The sequence below is a fragment of the Calypte anna genome, chromosome 1, assembly GCF_003957555.1.
Source record: "Calypte anna isolate BGI_N300 chromosome 1, bCalAnn1_v1.p, whole genome shotgun sequence".
NCBI lineage: Eukaryota > Metazoa > Chordata > Aves > Apodiformes > Trochilidae > Calypte > Calypte anna.
Window position 1 is genome coordinate 15,735,414 of NC_044244.1, and position 23,075 is coordinate 15,758,488.

General features: G+C 38.1%; 1 protein-coding gene across 4 annotated transcripts in view; it reads left to right on the plus strand.

Moving 5' to 3' along the window:
* The window catches only part of GRAMD4 (GRAM domain containing 4), a 74,654-nt gene that overhangs the window by 43,431 nt on the left and 8,148 nt on the right, over positions 1-23,075 (plus strand). For 3 of the 4 annotated variants that reach the window (XM_030459247.1, XM_030459267.1, XM_030459258.1), the window contains exons 4-15: positions 302-422; positions 8,567-8,637; positions 9,909-10,041; positions 10,522-10,547; positions 12,609-12,700; positions 14,346-14,437; positions 15,453-15,501; positions 16,282-16,353; positions 17,682-17,725; positions 17,831-17,940; positions 19,103-19,257; positions 22,760-22,907. In XM_030459247.1, the coding sequence (XP_030315107.1) occupies positions 302-422; positions 8,567-8,637; positions 9,909-10,041; positions 10,522-10,547; positions 12,609-12,700; positions 14,346-14,437; positions 15,453-15,501; positions 16,282-16,353; positions 17,682-17,725; positions 17,831-17,940; positions 19,103-19,257; positions 22,760-22,907 (1,113 nt within the window). The remainder of the gene's footprint in view (positions 1-301; positions 423-8,566; positions 8,638-9,908; positions 10,042-10,521; positions 10,548-12,608; positions 12,701-14,345; positions 14,438-15,452; positions 15,502-16,281; positions 16,354-17,681; positions 17,726-17,830; positions 17,941-19,102; positions 19,258-22,759; positions 22,908-23,075) is intronic. The other variant, XM_030459252.1, reaches the window with a different exon arrangement.

The window sequence follows — 23,075 nt, forward strand, 5'->3', positions numbered from 1 at the left end:
ATGTTTTATTTAGATAAAGAGCACCAAGGGCTTACTTGTGACATATTGCACCTTGAGAACTTGAATTGTTTTTCTTCACGTGTTAACAACTATAGCTAAACATTTTGTAGGTGATAGTCATGTGCTTGTTATGAAGTCTTTCTAGCCCTTGATAAGTTGTTTTGTCTGTTGAATACATTTGTTATAGCACAGATTTAAAAAAAAAAAATAGTCCACACCTAACCTGTCATAATTACGTTTTAACTTTCCTGCAGAAATACTTCAGTGTAACTAAATCATTTTCTTGTCCCTTAATTAACAGAGGAGGAGCTCAGGAAGCTGAGAGAAGAAACAAATGCTGAAACGTTAAGGCAGGAGCTAGAAAAGGAACGGCAGAGGAGATTAGAACTAGAACAAAAAGTCAATGAAGTACTTAAAGCAAGGTAAGATAAATATCTAAAGCAAGGTAAGAAGTGTCTTAAGTGTAAAACTGAAAGCCACTTGTGATCTCCGACTGTCTGAGGAATTGTGGTGAAAGCATCCTTTTCAAGCCTAGGCTCTTGATATAAATTAGTAGCCCTAAGAGGGAGAAGCTGTAAAAGCCCTGTAAAAGCCCATCTTGTACACCCATGTAGATCTTTGCTTGCAGCAAGCATGGTTAGAGCCTTTCTTAAATCTTTGTTTGTGAAGCCAAGCCATGATGATTACCATGTACATCTTAGTTACTTGACTGTACATACTGCCCTAGGTACAGAGGTGTCCTGACACTTTTCTGTTTGGAATAATTTTCATGTCTCCTTTTCTGATGTACTTCCTCTGGGATCTTTCTTACTTGGAGTTCTCAGAGTGCACTGTGTGTTACTCAGTGCCAAAGCCTTTGTCATGCCATTGCATATGCTTTGCCTCTTCAAAACCTGTGTAACCTCCAGATGTTTTTTGTTATTCCTGTTACAACAAGGACATCCCAGTACCACCATCTCAACATAACTGTAAATGCGTGGAGATTTGAGCCTTCCTTGCTACTTCAATCACAAATGGAAACTTGTCTCCCTTTACCCATAAGTCCTTTCACCCTGTAGGAAATGCACCTTGATGATGCAAAGCATCACATTTGGTATTGAGAGTCTGCCCTTAGTCTGCCTAGGTGCTTCAGATCTTAATACCATAGCAGCTGCTTTGTGGCCTTGTTGGTCTAGACAACTTGCATGCATAGCTGCCTGTGTTATCTTCTTCAGCAGTAGCTAGGATTACTTGGCTGAGCAGTAGGATCTGTTCCTACTGATGGTCCAACATCAGCTACTGTCATCATGAGATGGTGCAGGCTGAGTTGGTAATCGTGTGTGATAAGCCCTGCCAGTTATTTAGAGGTGACAAGCAAGAACAAACAGGCAAAATGTTTTGCTTTGATACGAGGTTTCCCAGTGGCATACAAGCTCTCTCCAGTCTGCTGGTTTTTTTTGTACTTATCCTGAGTCTGCTCAGGTCAGCAATCTGCATCCACTGCTATTCTGTAGCAATGGATAAACCCAAAACGGTGAAGTCTACCGCTGAATCACTAAGTACAACATCTACATGTCTTTTAAATACCTCAAGCAGTTCCCTAGACAGCCTGTCCCAGTGCTTCTCAACCCTTTTGGTTAAGAAATTTTTTCTAATACACAATATAAACCTCCCCGGCACAACTTGGGGCCATTCCCTTTTATTCTATAACTTATTTTAACACTCTCAGTAGTCTTTTCCTCTCTTACTTTTTTTCTATCCAGACTGAAGAGTTCCAGCTCTTCAAGTGTCTCCTTAAGAGTACTCCATCCCTTTCATCGCTTCAGTTACCATTCTTTAACTGTTGTGTCTTAAGATGAAGAGGCAGATCTCATCCAGTATTCAAAGTTTGTGTTCACCAAGGCCTTATGTAGAAGATGAATTAGTCCTTTCCTTTTATCCTTGGTATCCAGTACACTGAGGAGGTTTTAGCTGATGTTTTGCATTAATGGTTTTTCAAAATCACTGGTTCTGTGCAAGGATTATCCATGTGCAATCTTGAACTCACCAAGCCAGTCCTGTGACCATGCATTGGGCAGGTGATCTAGACAGCTCTGATCTGGGGGTGTTTTTGTTAACACTTTAGAGTTGCTCTTACAGCTGGAAATGGGAGTACGTTTTTATTGCCTGTGCTGGTTGGCTTAGCTCTATGCACATGTAACTTCCCTTTTGTGTCTAAACTGATGTTGGCTAGTTGAGGGCAACTCCTAGTTGGACTTGATCTTTCGAGGTCTCTTCCAACCCCTAACTTTTTGAGGGGTCCTGATAATAGTGGAAGAAGACAGACTTAGACCCATCCCCATGGTAAGAATATCTGTTGACTCCGTAACAGGAGTACAAAGCAATGAGGCTTGGTTTTGGCTATTGGTAGGTAAGTTGATGTATCAGGTTACCTTCTATCTCTGACTTGCTGCCTTGAAGAAGTCATTTGAGATGAAAATTCCACCTGTTTGTCGTGGAGCACAGTACAGGTTATACCATTAATTCTGCTGTAGGCCCTTAGGCTTTCTCCCAGAAGCAGGTATGCCTGAGCTTTAGGTCGTGTGCCAGACAAAGGGGAGAGTGATCTGATCATTACTGGGAGTCCTGGAGAAGTATTAGAGTTATGAGGATGGCCTAGGGTATTATAAAACCCATGGTAACTTGTAAGTACATGTGTTTTACAGAGAAAATACTTCAAAAGTCTTTATTTATCAATATTAGTGTCACCATCTGTGTCTTGTATCCTGGACAGGAGTGAATCTTTAGCAGACGTGCCATTGCTAAATTAAGATAGGCTTCAATGGTCTATTCCCAGTTAGATATCCTAAGGATTACACTAATCGTTTTAGCTTGGGTATTGCACTTGGGGATAACATTCACTCAGTTATCTCCTTTATATGAGTCCTTTTCTGACGACTCTTCCTAGTATTGCAAGTTTTTTGGGGACAGTGTAGGATGACGACAAAAAAAGACTATGAAGACCTCCCAGTTTCTACCAAGAAAGAGTCAGGTTGCCTACATTTTTTTCTTTAAGTTGTGTTCCATTGTGTAAAATTATTTTTCATTGCTTTTTATCTTTTTGTACTTTGCTGTAGACATTTGGAAAATACTTCTGGTAGGCCTACAGTCAGTGTTAGCTGGCACAATCAAATATATAATAGGCCAAATTTACACTCAGCGAAAACTTTCTGTGGTAACTTTGCATAATAAAATTATCTTTCTTTATGTCAACAAATTCAAATTTGACCTGCTCCTCAGTTAGCAAATTTTTCATATGATCTTTAGATATACATATTAGCATGTTTGCATGTACTCTCCTTTTTGCTTACAGAAGTGAACTACTAATGAAAATCAAATCATTCTGTGGTGTTAGAAGGAAGAAATTATTTTAATAGTTACAGCATTCAGAACTGTGTAGTAGATCAATGCCTCTATAAAAATACATGCTGCAAAGTGTTCAGCAAGGAGAAAACAATGAGCTGACAATCTGGGGGGTTTGTCTGTTTGTTTTATTTTAGTGAAGAACATGGGCTTCTTTCATTGACTAGTTCACAGGGAGGAGGAAGAAGTGGGGGAAAAAAGAATATTGAGTAGTTTTGTTTGTAATGGTGTTTATTGTCTGTATGTCTGAGTAGTCAGAAACATCATAGCCTCAGCTGAAGTTTTCCATCTATTCACTGGGGTAGACCACTATGTGGTTCAACAGCTTAAGCTTAAGCAACAGCTGAAGCTTAAGATGTTTTCCTAGGGGAACAATACAGAAATAATTTGGAATAATCTGTTTGAGGAATGCTTGTTTAGTGTAAATTGTGGGCTGTTGGCTTATTGTGATCTAGCAACTCAGTCAAGAGAGAGGAAAAAAAATTAACAAAATTAACCAACCAACTAAAAAACAACCCACACCCTCAACCCTCCCTCCAACCCCCCCACCCCCACCCCTGCTGTTTTGTAACAACACCTACCAACAAGCTGTGACTTACGCAAACCTTTTTAATAGCATCATTATGAGCTACTTTTAGGAGGAGGAAGCAGACAACATTACATAAGCCCTTATTTCTTCTATACCATTTCTTTTGCTTAGCTCTTCATGGCCTCTTGTTAAATGACAATGGTTGCCACACATGCAATGTTTTGAGCATGGCTGAATTTGTCCATTGAGAAGATGTCTCATATAGGGATTGCTCTGGAGGCTGGAAGCCTCCCCTCCTGGAAGAATCCTTGGCAGGCTGTCACTCCACGCAGGTAGCAAGAACGTGAGACCTGGATCAAAAGTTTCTCACCCAGCTGCTGTATCATGCTGGCATTGCTGACATACCCAGTTGGCTGAACTTCATGTCTGCCTTTATTTTTAACTGAGTTGATTTGGTGACAGGCTGCTGCTTGTAAAGTAGCTCCTGCCAGGAGGGCTTTTTGTTGTGTATTTCTTCTGCCCACGAACATTAACATCTTGTACAACTTTGAGCTGATGATATGTCTTCTGAAACCTTTTTTTCTTGTCTCCAAAACTACCCGTTTAGGACACTAGCCATGTAAAATGGGGGAGAGTCTGGTGAGGAGTAAAAAGGCTTCTGAAATATTTAGTGTTTTTGAATGAAAACATGAAAGTGTTTTAACTCAGTTTTGTGACAGCTACTCAGGCTAAGGAGTCATGTATCCCTGAATGATTAGCCTTTAAACTAGGCTGTGAAGATACCTCCTTTATGCTTTTTTTGCATTTGATGTTGTAAGATGCTTTTGGTGGAAGTTCATACACTTTCACGTTGCTTTGAGCAGTGAGAAAGATGTAACAGCCTTCTACAACAGCTGTCAGAAGAATGATGAAGGGTTGTTTGTGAACTCATTACTCAAGAGTCAGCCTGTAGGAAATTGCTTTTAATATGCCTAAGAACATCCTGACAGTGACTGGACCTGTTGTATGCAGCCAGTGCTGTCTTCACAGAGTTGTTGGGGAGAGTCCATATTGATTTACGCAAGCCTCAACTCAGAACTGTGTTCAAGGCCAAAGATGTACAAAACCAAGTTGTTTATTTAATGTAAATGACTCTCAGTGTCAAGGCCCCCTTGATTTTTGTGTCATACTTGCAACCACAAAAATAATCTTTTGGTGCTGTTCTGTGTGGAAGCACCGAGTGGATGCTCCATCAGAGTGTGCCGGTCAGTTTTGAGTGCTGCTTGTCATGAACATCTCTTAATAGTTGTGCTTCCCTGACCTAAGTACATATTAAAAAAAAGTACAAATGGGTATGTTTGTGTTTGCCTACTCTGTTGGCTGTAGTTGCTCTTACCTGTTGTAATCAGCCTTTACTTTTAAACGGGTGCAATCTTTAGTTGCATAAAAAATGACCGAGCCTCAGGTTGGGGATCTGTTGGTGTTACAAGTCACAACCTTCTTTCTGGGTGGAAAGTATGGTCCCAGAGGAGTCATGCAGCTTGTTTTCTTTGGTGTGGGCTGCAGTTAGGAAGCCCACATAGAAACAGAGCCTTTTGCATTGTTCCGGGCACTATTTATGTTTTCTAACCTTTTAACTTATCCCTGACATTAAGAGTGATTCAGAAACAGTAGGAAAGATAATTCCTTCCCTCTGTCAGTGGTCTTGACGTACTGGCTGGTTCAACATGACCTGGTTTTGGGATTGAACTTCCCAGTGCGTGGGCAAGCCTAAACAATGAATTCTGAGCTTTCTGGCCCAAATTTTTCTGAAATGGCTAATTATAACTTGATTCACTGGTGCAGTAATGAGCTGTCATTAACCTGATGATTCGTAAAGGTCAGGTTCTTGACGGGGAAGGAGTAATAGACAGATGGCAAGTTAGACATTGCCAAAAAAATGAAACTGAAAAAGCACCAGGATGAGCCAAGACAAAACCATCATGTGCCAGTGAGGCACCATAGAGCCCAGTGAGGCAGCTATCCAGAGCTGCAATATTTTTTTTATTTTTTCCCAAGAAACGTGGGGAATGATACTGAGCTGCTTCAGAAAATACATACCAGCACGTCAAAGGAAGACCTATCCTTAAGACTCTGTCTGGTGGTGATGGTATCTGTTACGATCAAGCTATTATTTTATATTTTGATTGCAAGGAAAAATCAGCCACTACTCATAGACATCACATGAATTTACAAAAATAACAAGCTTTATGATTTAAGCAAATTACAAAGATTTATTTCAGGGAAAGGAGACAATAACACCGCCTTTAAAAGAAAAAAACCAAGTTTGCAAGAGGAGACATTTTACATAAATTAGTCACTTTGGGGAGAGAGTTGTTAAGAAAAGAAAATACAAGAGAGCAATTAAGTTTTATCACACTCTGCTGGGCCTGGTCTCTGGCTGGGGGGGGGCAGTGGCGTAGGACCCGTCGCTGTTCCTGCTTGGCTGCTGTTCTACGCTGGGTTTTTTGGGTTTTTTTTCCCCTCTCTTGGTGCTGTCCCATAGCTGAAGCTAAAGTGGCGAGAGAAGAAGGGGGGGGGGGAGGGGGAAGGGGAAGAGACAGCCAGCATCCTCTCCTTTTCTCTTTGAGTTTTTATACAGCAAAAAGGGTTCTGTCGTTTCATAAATCACTGCCACACATTGGCCAAGATTTTCCATCCCAAGAACTTCTCTTTAAATTATTGTAATCCTTCAGTCCTTGTTACCTTGCTAAATTTATTATCTTTGTCTTGACAGCGTACCAGGAGGCCTTCTGATTATCATTCTTATCTTTAGGTGCCTGTCAGGCAAGATACAAAACAGAAGCTAGTTAAGTTTGGGGTAAATATCTGTTAGTTGAGAATATGTTTGATATATTTTTAAAAGATTAGAAAAAATACTGATTCAAGAGACATATTTCATATTTTCAAAGTGTTTACATCAGTATCCCATCTCAGCTCTGTCACTGGTGCCCTTCAGGTGTGACACCGCCCCAGTGCCTTTCCACAACTGGAGTGTGGAGCCAGTGAGTAACTGGCTCCTGCTTGTGTCAACCTGTTTGTAAATTACTTCCTCCTGTCTTCCAAAATGTGTCTTCAGCTTCAATGAAACATGGTGGCAGTGACAGATTGAGGATAAAAATTCCCACCTGTATGGTGTGTCCATTGGATGTGCTGGTAGAGGAAAACAAGACATTGCCATCTAACAGTCTGCAAATCTGAACACGTTAATTGCTGCCTATCTTAGAGAGACAGAGCTGGAAATGGAGGAGATGGAAGGGTGTGGAGGAAAAAGTAAGGAGAGGAAAATGTTTTAGGTGGGAAACCCATTGTTTATATAGAAACTGAGGAAAAATAGCACAGAAACTAAAGTTAAACTAGGAAAAAAATGATGTAATTTCAGGTGACTTTTGAAAAGAATAGTTGCTGCAAATACAGAAGCCTCATGGAAAAGTCGTGAAGAGGCATGAAAAAGGTGCTTTTAAAAGCAGAAACCACTGAATTCAGTTGCTGCACACTGGCAGGTGCAGTAAATTATTTCTAGATGTTCCTTTTAGAAATGAACAAGAATGGGAAAAGCTCATTAAGTAGGGACAGTTCTTAGGAAGGAAAGAAGGTAATGAGTTCTGTGGTTTCTTCATCATAGTTACTCAGACTGCTCATAGTGGCCTTCTCTGTGTGCAGACAGTACAGCAAGATCTTTCCCCAATGTACTTTCTAGAGGAACAGCAAGAGAGGGAACTATGCATCAATCTATATTGCTGCAGTCTACCCAGAACAGTTGGATCCTTCTTCCCACTCTGTTTGATGACCAATGTCCAACTCTGTTCCCTTTCTGAGGAGTGAAAGATGAAGGGAACACTTCAGAACATCTGAACTGTCTGATAAATGACTGATAATGGAATTGCATGACCAACATGCTTTTGTTTCAAGCAGTAATCTTTCAATCACTCAAAATCTGTTAACTTATTTTTAGTGGGTGAGAATATTACTTTTGACTCATTTTGAAAGATGAGGCCAATGATGCCTGTTACTTATCATACATATTTAGAACTTTTCTCATTTTTTCAGACCGTTATTTAAATTTGAAAAGTTTTGGAAAAGATATTTTTAAAATCCATTGATTATCTGTGCATTTCAAGAGCTCACAACGTAACATTTTAAATAATTCTTGAAACCTGTTCCTCTCATTGGGAACATGAGTGGTGCTTAACTCTAATAACTATGGCAAAATTCAAGGTTCATGCATTAAACTTTGGTTTTATTCTAGTACTGTGGTTATCACTTTGTGATATGGATTCCCTTTTTATTTATTACAGTGGGAAAAGTCAGGGCTCTGAAGTTTTCCTGGCAGGCAACACACAACACAAAAGCATTAGTAGTGCAACAAATTATATACTAGATTATTTAGTAGTTGTAAGATAAAATTGAGCTGTGGGTGGTAGGAAATGATTAAACCACACTTCTCTTTCCAGTGGATGGAATTTCTCTGGTTCCAAAGTACAATATTTTGAATCTTGTGAAAGGGTGTAAGTTTGATTTTCTGTTAGCCTGGTTGTATTATCTCAGCTAGGGAAACCATGGAGGTTCCAATAACTATACCTAAAAGTGAAAAATTCTTCACTGTACCATTTCTCATTGTTTCCATTTTCTTTGTAGGACAGAAGAAGTACCTCCAGCTCAGCAAACTGCAAAACCACAGACACAAGCCAATGGAACAGGTAATCTTGGTGAGATCTCTACTAGCAGTTTAATTAATTAGGATTTTTTTACCGCTTTCATTTGGTCTTTAGAAGATCAAACCTTGCTGAAAAGCATGCTGGGTCCTTAAGCAAGCTTCTCAAGAAGATGAATGTGAAAGACCATTTGAGCAGCTTGCTACCTCTGTCACATAATTCTGCATTTACTTTTTGTAGTTGACATTTCACATCTGAGCACTGCATTGCTTTCATGTCTTGCTGATCCTTGACTTAACCAGGAAACTTTATTCAACATTTGCTCACATGCTTAAAAGCACCGTTTTGACTGTTGTTGGCTGACTGATCGTTCATGCCTCTGTTTAATCATATCTTAATCTTATGGAGTTCTGTGCTAAGTTTGATCCTGGAATAGTTGTAAGCAGTGTCCTCTTTATGACATTGCTGTATTGACCTATGTTTCCAAAGAACTGTCAGTCTGTTCATTCTAGACAGTGATTTTTGTTACACGTAAAGCAAAAGACGATTTATTTTTTTTTCTCACCTGAGAAGCCTTGAGGTTTTTATCCTTTTATTGTTTCCATATGCCCATATATTTGTTTTATTTTTCTACTGAAACTGGCATACAGCAACTGCGCATGGCTTCATTACTTTGCTATGCAAGACCTTCCAGGCAATACTAAGACTCTACTTGTCTTATATAGAAAGTGGCATTTACAGCATAGCTTTTGTTCCCTAGCTTTAGAAAAAAGAAAGTGTATATTATACGTATACATATACAATCTTTACAGTATATAAATAGCTGGAAAGTAAAAATGCCCTTTGCAGAATCTTGCTTAAGTTTCCATCTCCCTCTCCTGTCAAATTTGTGTGTCTGCAAGGTGATTGTCCTGCCCTTTGGTTTTGCTTTACACTTGCTTTTGATGTGATGACCCATCAGCACAACAGGAGCACTGAGATTTGTCAGTCTTTTGTTTACAGGAACATCAGAAAATGTTTTTACACTATTTGCTAAAAATTCTATTTTGTTAGTATGTTTAACTGGTGAGAAGATGTTTTCATGCAGTGTATGCAGAGCAAAGCAGGACTCACTTTTAGTGTTATTTTATAAGCTTAGTGCAGTCAGGGTTTCTGTACAGTGGCAGAAGCAAATTGCATAGTGTGTTTCCATGAAGGGTGTGGGTGAAGGACAGGAAAGCTTTACAAAGTCTGCTTCCCAGTGCAGCATGGAGTGTGGAAGTAGGGGCAAACTTTCTGTGAGGATGTCTTCTGTTATTATCTTGATAGTGCTTCTTTTTTTATAGATAAGCGAAGCCACACAATCTGTTCCAGACTCCAGAAGTGGTTTTGTGACAAATTTGGGGAGTATGTTGAAGACTTCAGATTTCAGCCAGAAGAGAATACAGTCGAAACAGAAGAACCACTTAGTGCTAGAAGGTAAATCTGTAATGTGATTGTGAGTTGTTGGCTTCTTCACAGGTTGTTGCTTTTCTCTTTCTCTTTTTTTTACAACCTCTTACATTGTTTGTGTTTGCATAACAAGTAGTAAAACTGAAAGTATAGAACCATCTCAGCAGGTTTGTGAATGCTTTGGCCCAACGAGGAAATTTGAAGTTTATTTGCTGCCTGAGACAGAATAAGAATAATAAATAAATAAATATATTTACCATGTTCCATCATAAGCCTCTTGAAAACTGTGGACAAAGTCCTAGGCTGGAGAGCTTTTACATTTCAATTTTTGGTCTGATGCAAGGTAGGCTGTATCAGTTACTAGAAAGACATTTCCTAATAGGCAAGAATGAAACTTTACATACAAACATCTAACTTGTAGCTCTTAGCAGTATTTTAGGGACCAAATCTACACAACTGTGCACTGCATGCCTATTTAACAAGTTGTTTTTATCCATTGTTTTTCAGGTTGACTGAAAATATGAGAAGATTAAGTAAGTACTTAGCAGTGTTTTATTTTCTGGAAGTAAAAATAGTTTTTAGTAACCCTATTGGGAGGATTGCTGCATTTTTTAAAACAGGGTTTTGAAATACTGCCAGTTCATAAGCAGAAAAGATTTTGAAATCCTTAATTAGTGTTTGGAGTGCAAAGTAACTTAGAGGAGCAGTGGTAGAAGCTTTGCCTTTAATCTTGAATCACATAAGATATCTCTGAACTAAAAATGACTTAATGTCAATTAAAATGTGTAAACATGTAATGAATGAGAGCAGAATATTTGTGCAATGGCAAAAGTAACGGTGGCCATACACTTCTGCCTGAACTGTTTGTAGTGTGCTTGCTAGTGAATTAGCTTATGCTTGCAAAGAAAGAGGGGTTGGACAATGCATACCCTGTGTGTGCCTTGCATTTCTTTCTCTTAGCTGATAAATTATTTTGGAGAATGCCAAATGGCAGATTAAACAAAGTAGTTAAGACCACAAGTAGTTAACTCCAGAAGTTCTGTGCAGCAAAGAATTGCTAGCCTGAGGAAAAAAAATGGCTGATTTTTGCTCCAAATTGTTAAAGTTTTGTAACGGGGAAGGTGAAGTTGAAATAAAGGTCTGTAAGCTCCATGTAAGGTCAGTTTTGTTCTCCTTATTCTAATACTGGTATTCATTTTGCTTTCATTTGGGAGAATACTTGTGATCTGTTCTCCTTGGTGGATGTGCATTTCCTTCAGAATAGCATTATAAAAAGTATATTAAGCTTAAATTCTGTGTGGTTCTTAGTTTCCACTAGCTCCAAAATGATGAGCCCCAAAATCTAGGTTCTTGCTGTCCAAGGATGCCTGGTGGCCACCTGGAGCTCCCAAGACCCTTGGTTGCTCTCAAGATCCATGTTGTCACCAGTGGTTTCCAAGTGTTGACCTTCTCTGCAGGTTCAGTGTACGATACTGGAGCTGCACTTGAGTCCTTGACCTCCTCCAGTGCTTTAAGCATGCCCTTCCACTCACTTCATCTGCTGCTTTGGTTGTACCACTGATGCTCAAGGAAATCTAGTCCTAGTTGTTTAATTACTTCCCACAGGGAATGTATCAAGGATAGCTGAATTTCAAACCAAACAAACTAGGACAGCAAGTTACAGGTGGTTTTGAGGAAAGATTCCACAGTTGTGAACTGTACTGAGAGTTGTGAGACTGGGTACTCCTGAGACTCCCTGCATAAGCAGAGTCTGCGTTCTTCTCAGCAGGGAAGGCAAAACTGGTGTGGTTCCAGCAGAGAAAGCAAAGGTCTTTTTTTTGCTGCATTTTTCTGTTTTCTTTTATTACTCACCCAAGTGGTTGGTAAAAGAACTTACAAAAATAGGAAGGGTAAAGGACAAAATTTTTTAGGCAGCTAAGTAAGAGCTCCTCTTGCTCTCTCTGGATGGCTCTGGACATCTACATGTGGGAGCAATGCCTTTTCTGGCACAGGTTTGTCTCTTGAGCAGTGACAGCAACAGCAAAGCCCTGCAGAGGTGGGAAACAGACTTCTTCATGTAGAACGTCCTGTGTCTCTTTGCTTAGGTAGAACAAGCAGCAAGTGCTACCAATGAACAGACTCCTTCAGAAACATAGTCAAGAGAAAGCTAGCCTGGTTTTAAGCTGGCTTGGTCAAGCAGCAGCAAGTGGTTTCTTGGTGATTTGGAGCCCAGTCAGGCTGATTTACCTTGTTCTAAGTGGGATGCAGAGGTCTTCAGGGTAGTATGAACAGGACAGGCTGCTATCAACAACCAGGGTACCCTTGCAAATTATGCTGGTTTTTTTGTTTGGTTGGTTTTAGGTTTTTGTGGGTCTGTTCTCAGGAGTTTATACATAACCTTTGATTTCAATGATGCTAGTTTTTGAAAATGTATTCCTTAACTAGTTGTTCAGTTACATTGATAGGTTTCATTTTTCTTAATTTTATTAGGCATTTTATCATTACTTGTCGTGAATATTCCTGTTAATTTTCTAATCTTGTTGTTTATTTACAAGTTATTTAACCACTGCCAGCTAATTCCAACAGTTGTGTTTTTTTTCTCCACTTCTGTTTAGAGAGAGGTGCCAAACCTGTTACTAATTTTGTGAAGAATCTTTCTGCCTTATCAGACTGGTATTCTATCTACACTTCTGCTATTGCCTTTATTGTAAGTTATCTGCTTCCCCCAGGAGTAATAAGAACTTTTAAGATGTGTTATTTACTGAAATTAATTGAAACTCTTGTATCTGAGTAGGGATTTTGCTACAGTTAAAGCCAAATCATATAGTGTAATTTCATTTAACTCAAAAAATACCAGTAGTTGTCATTTCAGTTATATTTGAAATCCACTAGAATTGTGTATTCTGGATTTATTGTAGCATAGTTTTCTAACTGTTAAAATAACTTATAACAGTCTGGGCATTGTTGTCCTGTCTCCTAGACCTGCAATTTGACAGTCACTTCAGCATCTGCAAAATCTCTTGTTGTCTAAGGCTCAAATACTGCTAGCAGTTATGTTTGATAAGAAGCTATCATTTGCTATCAGTGTTCTTTGCCATTCATTTGTATCATGATAACTGATGAGAGACAAAATGCTTTGATTTGAGTATCATTTGATGTGCAAACATCAGGACTGTGATCTAAATTCAAGCATTCTTGTGCTTTGTAAGGAAGTCTGCATGCCACAGTGACATAAGTAGTTAGTGGAGGTTTGACTGGTTTTCCTTCTAATTGTTAATTAAATTATCTGAATTCTTATGGCAACATTTTATATGAAATACTTTGATATTGAAAGAAATTATTACTAGTACTTGTAGCTTAATGAACCTGTTTGATGAAAATGTCACACACCTTTTCATTAAATGATTCCTCCCTGTAAGCTTTAGAGCCTTATTTTAATGCTACCTTGCACAGCACAGCTGAAATAATATTGTGGAGCAGACTTACCCCTCCTGGTGCCCAGTGTCTGTCTCTTCTCCTAACGTGCTGAATTTTCTCTCACCTCTCCTGCAAAGCCCATTCTTCAAATAAAAGCTGAATGAAGGAACTTCAGATGTTGTTCAGAAGCCTTGGGACCTCAGAGCTAGAGCAATCCTTTATTTTGGGGTTATCAGTAAAAGCCTAACATCTCTTGGCAGGGAGGCTGATGGTCCCTGTGTTTTCTGAAGTTGGGAAGGGGACACAATACCTTTTGAAGTATTTTGTGTCTGCATTTGTTAGACCTTGCTAGACCTGTCTCCTGCAATCTTTTTAAGCTTAATAAAAATCGAAGATTTAGTTAACCTGAAATCATACACCAAGGGTTTATCCCATTGCCCTGTGAGGGGCTAATTGTCACAACTCTTCTGCTGTAGCATTGCTTCTGTTGATGTCAGTGAGGTCAGACCATATAGAATCATAGAATAGTTTCTGTTGGAAGGGACCTTAAAGGTCATCTACTTCTAACTCCCTCTGCCATGGGCAGGGACACCAGTCACGGTCATGTAGCAGATCCACAGACCTTTAGTGCTTGCTATTTTATTCTATAGCTTCATGTAATTATAGTGTTGGAAATAATCTATTCTTTCAAGCAGCTGAGCAGTATTTAAGTGTTGGAGCTTCAGTTCAATTGCATAGTTTTAACTTCCCATTCAGGAATGCAGTGCTATTGTCTGTCATGGAGTGGCTAAAATCCATTAACTCCTGTGATCTGAACTGTGTGATACTGAACCCAACAGTACAGTGGGGAATGGTATTTCATACAACTCCCTGTATCTGTACACCAGTTTGTAATATACATCTCTTTTTTTCTTTATTTTTTTTCTAATCTGCAGATTTACATGAATGCTGTATGGCATGGCTGGGCCATTCCTATGTTCTTATTTTTAGCAATTTTGAGGTTGTCCCTAAATTACCTCATAGCCAGGTATGTACTTAAATATTAGATTATTCTCTTGTAATGTGTTGGTATAAAGATGTTTTATTATTCTTGCACTGTCATCACCTGTTACCTTTTCTATTGTTGTGAGTTAAGTTTAACAAAGTGAAATTCAAACTAATATCCTTAATTTAATTGTTTGGTTTCTATACTTTTTTTCTGTTATAAGGTATTATCTTAATTTCCTGTAGCTTGGGTTACTGTACACATTGTTGCGTGTTTGCAGACAAATGCCTCAACATTGTAAAATTCTAAAATAAAAATATTCTACAGTATTCAGAGTAGTTGTAGAACTTCTTTGTAGATCACATTAAATATCAGACTCTGCTGGTTTTCACTGGAGAGAATTTTCTCCTAGGCCTGAAATTGCAGGCTTGCCTTGTAAAGTGGCCCTTGGCATTCGTTATTTGAAGTAACTTTCAGTTGTATATTTAATATAAAAATGGCAAGGCTTATTTTAAATTTTTTTAAAGTCCATTTTCTGTACTCAGAGGATCTTTAAAAAGATGCTATTTTAGGCTGATAGTGTTTTCACTGTTCAAATGGGAGGGAGGATCTTAATGTGCACATTTAAAAATAATTTTCTATTTTTTTTAAATTAATGCTTACTGTCTAACATGCTTTTTTAATATTACCAGTAGCAAATAGGCATCAGAATAAGTTCGTATAAATTCGTTAACATAAAAAAATAAAGAAAAAATTTGCTAATTATTTACTCTGTGCATACAGTTCACTTTTGTTGTAAAACCTGGAAGCAATGTTTCTTTGTAGTATCTACCTAACTAATATAATTTTTTCTAACATATAAACCTTTAAAGCTGTTTGTGGTAGGCCCTTTATGCTTGTATTATTTTGTGGGTTCTTTGATAAATCATTTTGGGTTTTTTTTTTTTCTGAGTTGTAACTGCTTGTTGCAGAGAACTTGTTAACCTCTTAAAAATAATTAATGTTGGCAAGTGGATAAGAAATACTTGCTCTCTTTAACTATTTCCATAACTTCTAGGGGTTGGAGAATACAGTGGAGCATTGTGCCTGAAGTTTCTGAACCCATGGTAGGTCTTTATTAGGTTTGACCTGTATGGCTACATTAAAAGTTGCACCTTCAAAATCTTCCCGTGTTTGTGTTGGTAGCTGTAAAAGGAAGGAAGAGTGAGGTGCAAATAAAGATGCTACAGCTGTTTTCTTTCTCTTTAAATTTAGAAATCTTCATTACCAGCACTAGGTTTTCAAGTTTCACAGTAAAATATTCCAAACTTGAATGACATTTCTGGAATAAATGTTAATATGCCAGCATGGAACAAAGTAGATCCTGTGGGATATTCAAGAAGCCTTGCATTCTGTTTTTTCTAATATTTTTTGAAATATTTGCATACCCTGTTTTAAATAGGAAGTATTGTACATAATGCTGTAGGATGGAGTTATTTGAATTTCAAACCTTTTGCTAAGACAGTAAGGCTTTGGTTCCAGGACCAATAATGTATTTTAAAAAACAAAAACCATTTCTGTGTTAGACCAGAAGAAAGTCAATTTAAGTGTGGGGTCAGACTGAAAGCCATTGTAACCATGCTGTTCCAGAGATTTACTGTGTCTTTCACAGCTTTATATTACTGTATTTACGTAGACCATGGAGAAAAAGCATTGATAACTAAAACAAGCAATGAAAGGCATAACTAAGAGATCTGAAACCAGGAAGGAACTTGGTAAATTTAGAGACTATTTAAAGTGAAAGGACCATTGCCAAGAAGGTTGAGGGGTCATTTTGTCATGAGGAACTTTGTAAAATACCTGTTTTATCTGAATTGAAAATGAATGGATTTTCTTTCTTGCCCAAGGAACCCCCGAAAGAGGACTTGACAGTGTCTGAAAAGTTTCAGCTTGTTCTGGATGTGGCTCAGAAGGCTCAGGTACTGTGCTGCTCTTCAACCTCTTCAGCTACTTCCTTAGAACAAGGAAGTTCATAGTCCAAGTTCTTTTAGACTTTGTTATACAGTATGTCAAAACAAGCATTTAAACAAGCAATACTTTGTTTGCACAGGGATCTTTTCTTACAAGTGATAGAGATCTCAGTAAGATGCACTGGGAGTTTTTGGAGTGGCAGGTGTTTCAGAGAACTGGTCGAGGTTCTTCAGTCATGGCTCTGAGTAAGGTCTGAAGTGGAACATTTGCAGCTTCTGACAGTTTTTCCCTCAATATATGCAAATGAGCTTTAGATAATGTAGATCAGGTGGCAGATCTTACCAGGGTACTGGATTATGGATCCATATTCCAAATCTGCTAGTTGCAAAAAGGGTTTAAGTGACCCTAATCCTTTAATTGTCTGTTCAGCTGTGCTGATTCAGCAGTTTGCACATCATCTTTGGAACAGTCTGTTTTAAAGACCACTACCTGCCACAGCCCTGAAATCTTCTGCTTGCTTGGGAGAGGATGGGGGAAGGTTTTCTCCCAGCTCCATCAATTTGTTGAGCTACCCTGGCAGCTGGCTGACCATCCAGTTGAACTGCAGCCTTCTGCCATGTCTAATGATGAGCCACTGCTGAAGCAGCTTTCCTCTCTCTCGCCAGCTGTGAACTCTCCTTCCTTCTGTTGCTGGTGGTGCATGTATTTATATGAACACCTTTGGAAACGTATTGGGAAGATGAAGTTTACAAGTGCTGTGATAGCAAGAAGCAGTTAGAGATGTCTGAATAACTCGCATAGTCCCGAGCAAGGGTCTGTTTGTATTGACAGTTGTTGGGATGATGTGGAATACAGTAACTCCAAAGGTGTGTCATAAACACCCAGTGGTGGTGTATTTCCAAAGAAGCCAAGAATCCACATTTGATGAACTCAGTAACCACTTCCTGAGATGTCAGTGCCCAGAATGTGTGAACAAACTTCCCCTTTGGTTACCTACAGACAGAAGTTGTTAACTCTTAGATTGACAAGTTAAAATATTTGCAGTAATGTAAACACTTTCCAGTTGTGACAGTGGGGTCAAATAGCTCATTCCCTTCTAAGAATCAATCATGAGTTGCAGAATAAGGTGTTAAATGGGACTGAAGTTATCGAGTATTGCTATTCTGTTCTCTCTCAGTTGTGAAGTACATAAATGGCTACAATGAGTTAACAAAAAGCATTTCTGGAAATTACTAATTAGGAACACAATAAGGTAACTGTTGGTTTCTGTTATGTGGACAAAATCCCCCACAAAATAATGTGGGGCAAGGTTTTAACTCTCTTGCTTCTTATGCAGAACCTTTTTGGCAAGATGGCAGACATACTGGAAAAAATTAAAAAGTAAGTTATCTGACATGAATCTCTTTCACTCTTAAAACAAGACTTGACCAATGTCTGGAATGCTGGAAATAAAATGTTGGGATTTTTTTGTTTGTTTTTTTCCAGCTTGTTCATGTGGGTCCAGCCAGAAATAACACAGAAGCTCTACATTGCTCTATGGGCAGCTTTTATTGCATCCTGCTTTTTGCCCTACAGGATTATTGGGCTTGGAATGGGTAAACATAATAAATAATTGACCTCTTACAGTCTAGACTTAATGTGTTAAAACTTAACGTGATCTTCAGAGGGAAAATATTGTAGTTTAAGAAAGAAAACTCTGCATTAATAAATAATGCAGTTTTTTGAAGTATTTTCATTGAGCTTGGCATTGCTTGTCATGTGAATTTTGAAAACCATCTCTGTATACATAATATAATTGGAGACTGGATAATGCACTTGCTCCTTGAAGAGGGAAAATCTATGATGAACTGTTAGCAAAATGTCAGCTATAAGGTTTCCAAGAAGTTCAGTTATTTGAGGTTTTTTCCATTCATACATCCTTGTACATTAAATGTGTGGGACTAGGTAGAAGACACAAAGGGTACGGTGTTGGAGAAAACTGTGAAAGGTCTAATGGCACTACTTGTTAAACCTGGAGAACAGGCTGGACAAAATGAACAGATTACTGTGGGTGAAGTTGCAGATACTTAAGCTCTCAACTGAGAATTGAGAAAAAGGGTTTTGCTACAGTATGAGACTCTTATCTAAGATACGATGTCATGTCCTGGGAACCTAGGTTTTTTGTTTTGTTTTGTTTTTTAATTAAAGTTTGACATGACAATTGAATTAGATATGAAAGGAATTTTTGTTGTGTTTTTTTTTTTTAAGCTAAGTCTTGGAAGGTGATCTGAAATGCATTCGTTAAAATTTCAAGACAGAACTTTGGGCTCTTTTTAATATGGCAGAATACAAGGAAAAACTGTTATAGAAGCATATAGTGTACAGGAGGGTAGAGTTTAATGTAGTACATGAGAGCCCTCTGTTGCCTTTGAAATTCTTGCAGGGAGATGCAGTGTTGAATGTTCTGGCATATTTTTTGTTTTGGAAGCATATCATGTTTTCAGAATGCTTCTGGTAATAAGGAGTGTATTTTTAAATAATTTTAATGTTCTTTGCTATAATAAGAAGCTACATAGTGGTTTAAAAGAGCTGGGAATGAGGAGGAAAAGAAAAAGAATTTCCTGCCTTTGGATGAAGAATTAAAATATTAAAACCAGTAACACTGTTAGTGAAGATACAGAGTTTGGTTTCATTTATGAACTTGTTAAAATATGATCAAGACAGTGATTGTTCCTAATGCCCTTACAACACAGATACTAAAGTGATTTTTTTTTTCAGGACTCTATGCTGGAATCAAGTTTTTCCTTATTGATTTTATCTTCAAACGATGCCCCAGACTAAGAGCTAAGTATGATACTCCTTATATCATCTGGACAAGTCTCCCAACAGATCCTCAGCTCAAAGAAAGGTCTAATGCTACAGTGTCAAGAAGGGTAAGCCTAATGAATCTTTGGTCTCTGTTCCCACCATCTGCAAATCAGGTCCCTTTCTCTCTTTGCCTTTTCCCTAGTGACTAGAGCACATTAAAGGAAAGGTTAATTAAATCCTAATAGTCAATGTTAGTTGCTCTTTTTAAAATTATTTTCAATATCCACAGAGTTTTTATATAGATTCTCCGTTGTTTTTTTTAATATGAAATGAATCTATTATTAAAATGGATATATAAACATATACATATATCTTGGAAATTGTATGAAGCTAAATGCATAAAAATAACACCATGCATATTCATATAAATTTCTGCAATTTCTCTCAATTGTAAAAATTTAGTCTTTTGCATTCCCTTTCCTTGCTCTCAGACATTATTTTTAGTGGAAATAAATCTGTTTGTATAGATGAAGAACAGCTAGTTTAAAAAAAAAAAAAGATTAGTATAATATGGAGCTTACTAAAGACAGAAGCATTATCAGAGGTAATAAAGTAGTTTACAGATTGAGACATTATGTCTTATGGTTATTTGTTGTAGAAGAAGGGCAAAAGAAATAAAAATACATGAACCCTTAGGTGTTAGCCTCTGAAGAAGAAAAATGATGTTCTGGGGGTGAGGAAGCAGTTGATGGTAAAATATCTCTGGGATAATACCTGAGTATTTCAGAAGGATGTAGAAGAGTAAGATGGTGTGTGACAGAAAATGAGTCTTTTGCTGTTACTTTCCAAGGGATGAGAGAGAGGTGAAGATAGTATTTGGATGGAGCTGTCAAGCTGTCAGTTGCCTGTATTTCTCTGGTTTACAGAAGATGAGCTTAAAAGTTTCTGGGCCTCTTGAGCTTACAGGTTGTCATTCCCATACTGTGGTGGTTATGGCAGTTTCTTGCTGGGTCTCTCTAATCTACCTTAAAGGTGGAAAGGCTCTGAATTGCTGAGCATAAATCCATGAACTTGGAGAGTAATCATCCCTTCTGGCTTTTCCTTATGGCTGGAATTTTGCCACATAGACCAGGGTTTACTACTGCTGTGTCTGACTTGATCAGCTTGGTTCATGTGCCTGGAAGGATGTGCAGGACTGCATTATCTCCTTCCAAATGTCTTTGAAAGCATTTACTTGCTCTTACTAATTTTAGGCAAATTTTCTTACATCTGAATATATTTCTTGTAACCTTACAGCATAAAAATAATTTTTGTAAAAAGCAAATAGGATTTTTATCTTTTTGTACAAAATGTAGAGCCCAAAAGCATGCAGTGCCAGCAAATATGCCTTCACTTTGGCCTCTTGTCATTAAACAGCATGAATGATACTGTAAACCTGGACACAATGCAATATTCATTGCCTGTGCTACCACTCTGACCCTGTGTCCTTAGAAAACAATCCTGACAATAGTATTTGATGGATAAATGTTGTATATCAAAAGCTAATGACAAGGTGAGAAGGAATACCTCCAGTTATTCCTACCTCCAGGTATTCCTACCTCCAGGTTGTTGGAGGTGTTTTTAGGCAATCTGGACTCTTCCAGCATTATAAATCCAAACACTTCCAGATAGATTCAAGGTTTATCAAAACTGGATGCAAAGCTTTTCTTTTAGTAGTTGATCATGGGTTGTTTTGAGCCTGGGTGCTTATGGATAAATTAACTGCTTCTTTTAAGGATAGAGGAAATATTTGCCTATTTTAGGAAGGATAGGAAGTAAGGGCAGAATTTTCTCACATCTTAAGTTTAAACACCTTTTAAAACATCTCTTTATATTACTGGTGGGAAGTAAGCAGTGTAGCAGAGAGCAGGAATAATCCTTGTTTCTGCACAAAAACCATTAGACCTCTTACGTTTCAGATGCTGACCTTTCAGATATTTATGCCATGGAGATTCACCTGGTTACATGTGTATGGATCCAAATAACTTGCCCAGGAAAGCTTTCCAAAAATTACTTGGATCGTGCACACAAATTGTTGGGGAAGCTGTTATTTTCCTTGATTCCAGGGGCTCCATCATTACTAAGGGCACAGCAGAGGGGCAGTAATAGAAACAAAAGTACAATTATCATCAACCATTTGTTTTCCATGTCAGCTTTCTTTATTCTTTTCCCCTGAGGCATCATAATGTTACAGTTACCCTAAAAGCTGGATGGTAAATACCCTCTGTCATGCCTGTTTTGTTAGTCTGGTTTCTAGTCAGCAATTGCAGTGCACATTTTTTTTTTCATTTGCTTTGGATTTCTTTTGTTAGTGCTAAATCCTGTGAAATGTTGAGTGCCAACTTTCATGCAAAAAAAAAACCCAGCAGAGACTGATTGGCCTCAAACAGCATTGGGACTTTACAGAAGAAGGGCTCAGTCCTGAGCTTGCATGTTGTCAGTTTGCCAGTTGTTTAACTGCATGTGTACAGTAGGACTAAGAAGGGAGCTGTTACTGCTTTGATGACAAAAGCCAGCCTTTGCAATCATTGTGGTGCCCCACCAAGATGAAAAAACAAATGCAGGCAAGCTTTCCAAAAAAAGCTGCCTGCCATCCTTCCAGAAGCAAATCTTGTTTGCTAGGGCAGTCTCCAGTGGTTCAGGAATCTGTTTAAAAATACATTTTACTCAAGTACTTTGGTTTTGGGAGCTCTAAGCTACCTTTTCCCCCTCCTAAGGATGCTGACAGCTGTTCTGATTTTATTTCACATATCAAGACTTTCAAAATTTAATGCATCTTTAAATCAAAGGAAAGATCAATGACTGTAATGCAACCTGAATAAATTGAACTGTGCTCTAACCACTGATAACTCTTTTCTCAAATTGCATTCATTGCATGTAATTTTTTGGTTTGTGAGCAAGATCTTACAGCTTCACTCAGTTCATGTTTTATTCTATGTATTATACTGTTAAATAGACTTCACTTTTTTCTTTTGTCTCTGTCACATTTGTGTTGTTTGTTTCTTTTCCTGCTAGCTGTCAGGGCATGAAAAGGTATGGATCATAGTGTGGAAAACTTCCTTTCAATTTCAGCATTTGTGTTCCTAATGAGCTGATGCAGTTTTGTGTGGCTTTTTCTTTGTTTGCTCTTTTTTCTTTCTAAACTTATTTTATGCAATAATGTTTTGTGCTTGGTCTATTTCTTGCAGACAAACCAAGTATTGATAGGTATTATATTAACTGTTACCAGTCCCACTAGTGTAAAAATTGGAGTTGTATGCAGTGACTTAGCTGTATCTAATCAGATACACCCTTCATTGTAGAAGAATGGTATTTTGAGATGGGTACATCTAGCACCATGTGCTTTCACCCCCACAAAAATATCTGTCAAAGGACAGTGCTTTGAAAGGTGGTCTTCAGATAGCACATTTAGAGCTTTGTGCTATAGCAATAGTGTGGTGCAATAGTCTAAAGTTAACTTCACTGCAGTAAGTAATGAAAATTGTTGTATTACAGATTTTTTTAGGGAGTATAGTTAGCCAAGTTGTTTTTAAGATGCCATTTAAATGTTGCCTTTCAAATTTTGGAATCATGTTTGTTTTTCTGCAGCTTCAAACAGCAGCATCCAGAAGTTACGTGGGCTCAAGTGCCCCAACTGGAATAAGCAAAGATGAAGACACAAGTCGTTTCCATACCACCAAGAGAGGGAATTTCCATGAGGTTTTTAACCTGTCAGAAAGTGAGCGTCCTTTAGCAGGTATTATGCAACAGGAGGGCTAGATTAGTGGAGTATTTTCTAAAAAGCCAAGGATAGTTTGAAGTTTAATTCCTTTTCTTTACAATCTACTGGTATAAGCTTTTGGTTAAAACGAGTTGCTTTAAAGTAGGATGAATGGAGAGGCTCTTTCATTCCACATCTTTACAG